Here is a 10,391-nt window from a genome sequence, read left to right on the forward strand (position 1 = left end):
GTAACGATTACCGAAGTTATAAACATGGTATTAAAGTTCGTTGAGTGTAAGAGAAACAAGCTGTGTCAAAAGATGCAATATTTAATGGGAAATCGGATATTGAAAATTTGCTAGTACTTCACGGCTATCGGCTACCCACTAGTAATATTGTTTACTACTTTGGAATTGTCGTGGACGTCGGGCTACCATAGCGCAACCCCCCCCTCCCCCGACGCGCGCAATTTCAAGTAGACCGTGGATTAGATGGCATCCCGTCATGTCGCCTTATAAGTAGTGTGCCGTATTTTACGTCTTCGATATCTTGTGATTCTATTACATGTTGGTATATCACTAATTGTAATTGAGCATATTTGATATTCTCATTTAGGTGTTTATATATATATATCAATTACATATATATCAATTTGTCATTCTACCAAGATTAAAGAGGAGTATAAAACTATAAAATTTGTCCTTTAAAAGCTTAGCTGCAATACTCAAATGCGTCTTATATCTCATGGCTGGTAAATGGATAATTTTCCATCTGGGTCAACAAAGTAGAAATACCCAGTAACCCTATCAGACGAGAAGCTTAAATATGGTATCTGGTGTATTCGAATTGGAATGAAAGATTGAAATTTCACATTAGGAAGGAGTTAACTGCATGGAATTTCTGCTAATATGCAGTAAATGAAACTTTTTAGATGATCACAAAGCACCCAACTACAAACAGTTGGTCCGAAAAGTCGTAGCTGCATATCGAAATGTTGAGCACAAACATGAGCATAAAAGTTCACTTCCTGTTCAGTCATCTGGATATATTTCCCGATCATCTTGTTGCTTAGCAAGGAGAGAGGTTCTACCAAGACATCAGAACAACAAAAGAAAAATATCAGGGCAGATGAGATGAACAATTGAACATATTATGGCAGACGATTGCCGAAACCCTTCGAGAAACTGCACTAAATAGGTTACAAGCGAAAATCGTACAAAAAACAATTGTACTTTAGATAAACTAATAATATTATATTCCAACTGATTATTTCAAATTTACAAAAGGTGGTTGACGTAAAACCGGTTGAATTAATGCCACGTTATTTCAGTATCTAGGTAAATACTTTTATACATGGCTGGAGTTTATTTATGTACTTGATATCCTTGAAAGTACGTAGTTATGATAAATATATTACCCCTAAATATAGTGCTATTTCTGTATTTTGATTTAGAAGAGTCTTCTGTGTGTAAAAATAACAGGTAGATTGGATTTTTGAACTTTATAGTACGACTGAGTCGATTTGATATCTAGTCATTACCGCGAAAATGGTAGATTTTGGACAAAATAGCCTCATGGGTTATCTCAACAACACGAGCCAATTTGAGAAAAACCAAGGTCATATTCGGAATTAGGGGCCTTCAGAACCCCCAAAACCACTCTTACTTCGTCTACCAAAAATATGTGTTGACCAGTGGATTTGATATTTAGGCTTTTTGCATCTTATGATAATTAGAGACGCTGAAAAAAACAATATGACGAAGAATTTCATTAGCATCTACAAATTATGCAAGCCCACGTTTTTAGAGGTAGATCAGGGATATATAGAACTCCGGGATGGCTGACTTCATTTTGGCCATTACCTAAGTAGGTCCAGAAAGTTACCTGCAATCTGCCTCGAAATATCCACTTTTCTGCAAGCTAGCAATACAGCTGTTTCTAGAATAACGATCCTCAACCTTTTGCGGAATAGTTAGTTAAGCTAGACATTCTTCCATTATCACAACCTTACTGCTGTATAGCCAACCTAGTAAAGTTCAACACTGCTGTATAGCCAACCAAGTAAACTATCACAACTCTGAATTTCAGTAAATCATGAATGTGTTTAATTTCTACACATCATATAATCTGCATCAGGCCATAAATAACAGAGTGAATAACGAATAATATCAGCGTCTTCTACCTATTTACAAGCCATTGTCGGAAACCTTGCAGCTGGGATGGGGGGGGGGGGTAATAGGATTGATTAAATCAACCGTTTCAATTCGCGTTAACCGACAATTACCATGGAGTATAGGGTTGCATTTAAAACAAACATATTTAAAACCAGGCCCTTGTATAAAATATACTTTTTTTAAGCCATGACGTCAAGAATATTCAATAGTGACGTCATATTGGATTGACATTGACAATTGCAAATATAGTGTAAATATAGCTCCTTTGACGAAATATCTGTGCTATTGCCGTTGAACCGACTATTTTGAGGGTTCCAGCCATCCCATATCGATATTAGTCGGCTATATCGGGTGGTAATCGTCCGTAGGCTCATATAACACGTATCTTAGAAAGTATTTACACAATTATCGCATAATTTTACAACGTTGGAAGAATTTTTTTTAAAAGGCCTTTGTTTAAAACACTGTTTAAAGCATGTTTTAAACATAGTATTTCAAACACCGTTCATTTTAAATGCACCCCTGCCATGGAGCATTTCCAATAACAAAAAGATAGCACGGCCTGTAAGGACTCGAAATTGTGATAGCAGCATTGTCAGCTTCTATGTCACTCAATGAAAGTTGATCAAGAAATCAACACACCATTGATACTTCTCTTCAGGTTCAAATGCAGCCTCGGGTAGAAGTTTGGTACATAGCATTATCAATTCAAGAAGCATTCGGTAGACCCAGTTGTTGAATTCAGCTGATATTTTGTTCACCGAGAAATAGTTTCATGACCGCAGTGAAGAAATTGCCACCATGGCTTAACGGTACATCACGAATAGGCCTCCTGAAGCATTTCATGCCATTTATCAGTTGAGAAATATTCAGTATCATTGTCTTGCAGATTTTCTGATAGAGCGATAGATGATTCCATGTAAAAAAATCATCTCGGTGAGGAGGCACGAGATCCAAATATTCAAATCGTGGCCATCTTTGCCAAGATTTCAATGGAATGTGCCCAGTATAATATATCAGGATATCCACTGTTGACGTGATGCAAATGCTGGAACATCGCGTTTGTTTTTCCGGAATCTGCAACAAAAATAAACAAATGATGTATTTAGAGACACAAATTAACCTTAAGAATATATATAGATGTATGCAGAGTTGGTCAGTAGTGAAGAACTTCTCCTTCATTGCAGTACTCAAGTAGTTGTTGCCTATTTTCGAAGATACATCTTGTAATTCTGAAGCAGCCATCTCCAAACTTGAGTACCTTGCAGGCATTTCACTTTACAGCTACTTAAGGAAGTTTAAATACCAGTACGCTCGGGAATACGACTGTTACTTGAGTAGCAATGCAGACTACTTTAACCACATCAAGATTAATGTAAATCGCTCATGTAATAACGTATCACTAGAATCAGCCAAACTTACCTTGGGCCGACTGAGGAGAGGTCCATGCGTTATTGCAACGATTTGACTAAACCTTGCAAATTGAAAGCAATCTTCAGAGTTTTCTCTTCCTCCATCGTACAGGCCTATAGCCTATAGGCTATAAGTGTTTATATGGTAAAGACAGGCCGTATCTCAGGGTCGTCTCGTGTCCTGACGATTGTGTTGGCTTATCCATTCTAGGGAGTGGGCATCTTCATGGCCTCAGTAAGAGCAAATGGTCAACAAATGTTGTGGCCATATACTGGGAGTCAGCCATTGGTAGTTCACAACAGTGCACTTCTGTTGAAGTATAATTCCAGTACTGTAGCATTGAGGTGCCGCTCATTAACAAACATATGCCTGCCTTGTTTTACCAGACATGTTACTGATGAATAGTATCTGTAACAAGAGATTGGATTCAACAGTTGTTATGGACACTTACACAACTGCAAAGACCTTGACGCGTTGTGTTGAGTTTGTATTAGATTCAAATGTTTGGTTATTCTCAATTGAAATTCCTCTTGAATCTTGCACACCGGTGGTGTACTCAGTGGCTCCAATTCTCACTAGGAATAATCCAGCAATGATCTGGAATACCGGTAAGCCTGCAATACCAGCAGCCAGCACTACCTGCATATTCACATATTAATCTATAGTACAAGATCTTAACTGACAAAGTCCCTCCTAACGGTCGCCTTCATAGTTGACACGGCACAGTGTAAATGTACACTTGTACTTGTGCAATGTACAGCCTTGGATGGTGACATACATTCGCATAACATGCCGGTAAATGAAAAACATACCGCAAGGCGTAATCAAAATCATACTGCGGATATCAATGTTAACGTTGGAAATTATTCTACATTTTGTTATCTTCTCACGATTATCAGCGCAGCAAATCATGTTACATAAGATACTACAGAAGCAGAGATATTCCGAAGGCGAGTAAATGGCCGTACCGGTATACCGGTAAATTGCTGCTGAAGGAATAGGGCTAATACCGCAAAGTTTCAGACTACCTGAACATCTCATAACCTAGTTAACCTCTAGCTTTATATAATAACATAAACATGGATATTATATGCCTCTACCGCTCTCAAAAACTTAAAATTACACACAGATGAAGCGGCTGACCGTAACGTGAATCAAAACTGAATGCGCGAATCTGGACCCACTTAGGTAATACCGCGATGACGCAATTGACGCAGTCAGCCATCCCGGAGTTCTATATATCCCTGAGGTAGATCTACATTCGTCGCATTTAAAATAAAATTGTTCACACCAGCATACAACAATCAACATGCCTACATTGAGTTGTAGCTGTTTTGGCAGTCATGACCTGCACGGAGTTGAAGATATTTTAGCAGTTATGACCTGCACATCTTATTCGTTGTGTAACAGCATGAGGCATTATGTCTCGCGTTTCTCTGTCGTTTCTGCTAACGTTGGAAATTGTTGTTCACGTTTAACAGTTAATAGCATCTCGGTGACATCGTGACATAAATTATATCGACAATCCGTGCATTCATTTATCCTTATCTGGTGAACTCTACCAAGAAACAGAAAATTCACGTTAGCGTTGTTTCGCAACGGTGTCGTAATTCAATGGTGTGCGACGGTCGATAGATGAATTGTTTATTGTATTGAATTGTATTTCAATCCATATGTTTCCAGGCGAATAAACTTACAAAATTAATTCATACCACGTATATTCTCCTATAGGAGCCCATCAACCAACAGTAGGCTTACCATATTTTGGAAATCAAAAAAGAGGACACCTCTTCAGAAATTCCAAACTTGCAAAACCGGAGAAGAATTCTCAAAAACCGGTGAATTTTTCCCACTTTGTGATCGGTTGACTAAAAAAAAGGTCATCTTTTCGCTCAGAGCTAAATGCACCGTTTTTTCACTCCGAAATACCCGTCGGAGCTTCACTTCTGTGCAAATTTGCGGCATATCACTCGCAATTTACTCTAAATCTGACCTAAATTTTCAAAAAAGAGGACAAAAGGGCGTCCTCCCAGGACACTTTCAAAAAAGTCAAAAAAGAGGACAAATCCTCTTAAAACAGGACGTATGGTAAGCCTAACCAACAGCAATTACTAACGACATTTATTGCGTCGAATCCTGGAATGCAGGCTTATAGGCCTACCGAAACGCCTACGTTTTGATATAGCTTAATAGGATTTCGTGTTTCGTCAACTCTGCCGTATTGAAATTCCTAGTGATATAGTCAAATTTACAACCACCCGACAGTCCGTCTCTTGAAATCGTTGTGAAAGTAATGCTATTCTGTAGCTGCAATAATATTCAAGGCGTGGTCTGATATGCACCGCGAATTGTACAAACCAAGATAGGCAATTTTCAGATTTGCGCCGCTCTTTGAATTTGAGTGCATATGGCAATGCGGTAAGAATAAGAACACGGTGTTTATGCTATATGATATCTGTTGTTATAGAGACGTCGAAATTGCACGTTTGCGTGACAACTCTCAAAATAAAAGTGTCAAGACAGGAAATTGCAAATAAGATGACATCATATCGGACTCTGTAGTCCCCTAATTAAAGAGAGCACAGTCGGAATTGTGTTCATCTTAACCGCAAGGCCTAGATTCGCGATTGAATTTATGGGGTTTGTCAAGGTGATATTAAGAATACACATATGCGATTGGTGCCTTCAGCGAGCGTTGTTATTACTATCCTAATCCAGTGTTGTTCTAGATCTGTGTTCGATGGCGACTAACGTTTTTTTGCTTTATTCACCACTACCAACCTATAACATGGCCCACGGCTCACATTCTCGCTTTTGGCTTTGATGAAACTTTATTTACTACCGAAGATCGCGTGACGGTTACGAGCTTCGATAAACCGCAGCATTCAAGAAATGGTGAATCAATTGGCCGTATTAATTATCTGGTGAGTATGATCGTGATAGAAGAGTAGGCCTACTGGTTAAGTGGGCTATTCAGATTCATGCACGGAGAAGCCATGCTGTGCAGTTAAATAAAAGTTAGTATTCCGTGATCATGAGACGTTTTTTCGTCACTATGTACAAGCGTATCTTGTAAGCTTGAGAATGAAAATTCTCATATTCAAAATGCGTGGTAATGAAAGTTAAGTGCAGCGATTGCACTACGCCGGTAAATTAAAATATTATATTCGCTAGAAAATAACTCGAGTTTAGCCATATATAAAATGCAACAACATCGTTGATTTTTTCATCATGTTCACATTCAGATTTAATGAATAGTCCATTGTTTCACGAAGATGACATTTTATGTGCACTGTATTGCAGCGGCCATCGTCAGCGGGTCACTGCAATGTCTCTTCGCATTACAAAGTAGTATACAGGTGAAGCAAGGTGTTGGGCTTACCTCTTTGGGCGCATATTACGGTGCAGGCATTCCAGGCTCCTACATCATTTATCCTGTCCTGCTTCGCTTAATGGGAAGGAAATACAACCTTTTATTGGGAGACGCATGCAGCATCGGTTTCGGGTTGGCATTGCTCCTTCCTGTGACATCACACTCTGTTATCTATGTACGAGCGATCCTAGGAGCATTTGAGCCTTCCTTCTGGTGCGCGGCGTATAGTATCGCTAGTAGTTACAGGCGGCGAGACAGCGATGGGACACAAGTTGACAAAAAAGCACTAAACGTTAAACAATTCATGGCTATAACTGGGTTTTTACAAGCAATATTCAATTTGGTCCCAGAACTTGTATTGAGGAAGAGAAATGTTGCGGAAAACGAGGAAATGGATCTCAATATTAGTGTATATTGTGGAGCAAGGGATTGTCCAAATGAATATTCTAATGAGGAAGAACATCCAATATTTCGTAACCTAATACCATCAAAACTGTCGATTTATATTTTAGTAGGCGTGATGGCACTGCTGCAAACATCTGCTATGATTATTCACTTCTTTATGCTACCAGCCGACGTTCCAGCCGACCAAAATGAGGCGGATCCTTTGATTCGCGATGACATTGATGATAAGAATCTTAATTTTGTTGGCAAAAATATCTGCCAACTATTAATGCAACTGAAAGCATCCCTGTCCACGATGGGTCTTAGCTTTCTCTCACTGGCAACGTTGTTTACATTTTCGTCTCATCTACATCACGGCTTCAATCACGGATTCGTGTGGTCAGTATTCAGCCGGTCATTTGTATCTTGCCCGTTGGGAATCGCAAGGGTTGGATCGTGTATGTTCATCGTGAATATCATGTCTGCGTCGATGTCTATGCTCCTTGCTAAACTCGATGACAAATTGTCAATGCGTGCGATTAATTGTACGAAATTAGTTTTTGATCTTACGATGTGTGGCTGCATGGCTATGTGGACGCCCAGTGACAGTAACTTGTACGTTCCCTATTTGCTGGCAGTTTTGATGGGTTTGTGCCGTGGATTATCGAGAACAGTGTCTGGATCAATACCAGTATCATATTACGACGATGCGGACACTGCGTATTCGATGTGCTCTGGATTAGTAGCAGTTGGCATCGTGATATCTCAATTTCTTGCGGAGAAAACTTGTACGGTGACACTGGTCATCGTGTTAGCGTCATCGTCGCTGATATCCTCTTGCACATTAGTTGCGGGTGATTACCTATATTCGGCCGCTAGTTGACATGTGAAAAGCAAAATGCGGCAGTATGATCCTTACTCGTGTCTTATAGTTGTATACATCAGTTTCTCTTAACAGGTGTTCCATGGAACACAGAACATTCCCTGCGTCATTCTCAAGATTTTCCCAAAGGTCGAAACGCACACTGAACTCTTACATATGATGTGATGATAATATCGTCTTGGCCATCATTCGTTGCAAATATAATTAGGACCGATCAGTAGTCGAATTGTGACTGGTACGGTGGTTACGTCGTGTGTAGTGGCGTACGCAGGAGAGGTTGGGGTTTGAAATCGAGTCATTCTGAAATGCTATTTCGATGTATGTAAGGTCATCTGTAATTAAGCAAGTGGTATCACGCTTCTGCGTTTCGACCGAACAATACAATGTCGCTTTCCAATGTGAAGCCACGTATTTCTGAACTATGGTACGTGAAAGGTAACAGCTATTAATATTCATTATAATGCTTTAGTTTAGTGTGAAAATTGTATAATAATTGTTTTGTTCTTTAATCACTCCGTTGATGCACAGTTTAATTTGCGCACCAGTATTTTATAGTAATGTATTACATGTGTGGTTGTATATGTATTGCGGTAAATCTGAGTTTTTATGACTCATCGAAAATCTGGGGTTCCGCGAAGGCTGGCATATTACCGTAAGTCAGTGTTTGCTAAGCTAATCTCGATTCCAGCGCCCCCTAGTGTCAATTTGGTTTTCAAAGGAGGCGGTAACACTAAGGCGGCTATATGGAGGACGCTGAGTTCAGGGGGTGACGTGGAAAAATGGCGTCGCAGTAGATGATGTAGTAGCTCTCTTCTATAGGGACACATGATTCTATAGTAGATCAATAATTCGATGTATCCCTAAATTCTCGTTGCCAATTTACACATTCGACAAGATCTATCAAACCACAAAATTTTTCGTCGTGCCTTGCGCAAATTCACCTACAGTTTTTGCAACATGATATCGTAAATGCAGTGGTTGGTATTATTATTCATATAAAATTATTGGTTCGTGCAACGTGCACGCAGTTTTTGATTGCAAATTCTACCTTGGCACACTTCCGTCACGCAAGACAGTTTTTTAACGAAATGTTACGAGCCAAGTTGTATCTCGCAGCACACAACGTGTAGATATCGGAGGAAGAGAAACTGTGCCACTTTTGATAGAGGGGGCCCTTTTTTTGTCTCAAATTAAATACCTGCACTATCCTTGTATTTGAGAGCTACAAGTTAAATCGTCATTATGTTTCATCATCGTACCATAAAGGATGAGTAGGTTGGTGTTGTTGCGACCCATAACCCAGCATAAGTCAAATAATATGGGTTGCTTTGTTTGGAGCGCATGGATGTTCAAGTTTAGAGACTGGGTGCAGTAGGCTATTACCCAAATTTTATCGAACTAAATTTGATGTATAGATCTGAATAGAGAATAGAGCATGGAGAATAGAGGATAGAGAATAGAGAATGCATCTGAATCACATTTTTAGTTAATGTACTAGTCGTTCCAAGCAGTAAGACAACATAATACAGTGGAGTTCCCCGTATCCGCTACACCTCGACCTGATACTATAGCAATGAGCAAGTAGCAGCCAATATGATGGATCTGAATTACGCTAACGACTGACAGAGCATCTCAAAGCGTTCTTGACAGTACCAAGCAGGGCTGTGGAGTCGGTAAATTTTACCACCGACTCCAACTACGTCTCCGACTCCACACATTTTCAATGAACCGACTCATACTCCGACTCCGAATCCGACTCCTGAGTCTTCATACGTACCGACTCCGACTCCTGAGTCTTTAAATCTACCTACTCCGACTCCGACTCCAACCCCGACTCCAACAGTATTACCAATTTACTGCGAAAACTATATGCCACATTGACGGTTAAAAGACTATCCTATAAACAATGAACATATGCAAACGTGTGATTAACGATTACATGCAAAAATTTTTTATTGCGGCTCAGCTCGAAGTATTCACTATGCATGAAACATTGCCTTTCTAAATTCCCTTATTTTTCATATGTTATCAGTTTTTATAATAACCTAATACGTATGAATCATTCAAACACGACATATATCCAATCCTGTATAATTAAAATGTAGATAAAACAATCGAAGTGTTGCTCTTGTGTATGAGTCAGCAACTACTACAGAGATGCACCTTAATCATTTTCTCATTACACACTGTAGGAGATTACAAGCACAAACACTCTCACTACTAATAGACATTGGTTATAAACGAAATTTAGGAAGAAGTCAAATAACATATATGTCTATTCTACATGCACTTGGTCATGTATTCAAGGACTAAGACTTGCAGTCTTTCTTAATCATTTGTTCGACCCAAGCAGCTAGGCTACACTACAAATATTTATAATTTTGTCAAGTGGGAAGGAGCGTTTAGTTATAT

The 10,391-nt window shown here is 39.3% G+C and overlaps 1 protein-coding gene and 1 long non-coding RNA gene across 2 annotated transcripts; one reads left to right on the top strand and one right to left on the bottom strand.

The window, feature by feature from the left end:
* Positions 1-1,834: 1,834 nt before the first annotated feature.
* On the bottom strand, positions 1,835-5,512 carry LOC145443333 (uncharacterized). The gene is made up of 2 exons (XR_013916399.1): positions 3,349-5,512; positions 1,835-3,003 (listed from the first exon to the last, which is right to left on the bottom strand). It is a non-coding gene; the product is annotated as an uncharacterized LOC145443333 (long non-coding RNA).
* Positions 5,513-6,277: 765 nt separating this feature from the next.
* Positions 6,278-8,558, top strand: LOC145442343 (protein unc-93 homolog A-like). Its single transcript, XM_080320244.1, has one exon. The coding sequence runs from the start codon at positions 6,615-6,617 to the stop codon at positions 7,977-7,979; it is 1,365 nt and encodes a 454-aa protein (XP_080176370.1). The 5' UTR covers positions 6,278-6,614; the 3' UTR covers positions 7,980-8,558.
* The last annotated feature ends 1,833 nt before the right edge of the window (positions 8,559-10,391 follow it).

This window comes from Botryllus schlosseri, chromosome 7 (genome assembly GCF_051294905.1).
Source record: "Botryllus schlosseri isolate E-star chromosome 7, Bs_hap1, whole genome shotgun sequence".
NCBI lineage: Eukaryota > Metazoa > Chordata > Ascidiacea > Stolidobranchia > Styelidae > Botryllus > Botryllus schlosseri.

Bases quoted from the DNA above. Each gene is read 5' to 3' on its own strand.
- LOC145442343 (XM_080320244.1), top strand. From the start codon at position 6,615: ATGACATTTTATGTGCACTGTATTGCAGCGGCCATCGTCAGCGGGTCA.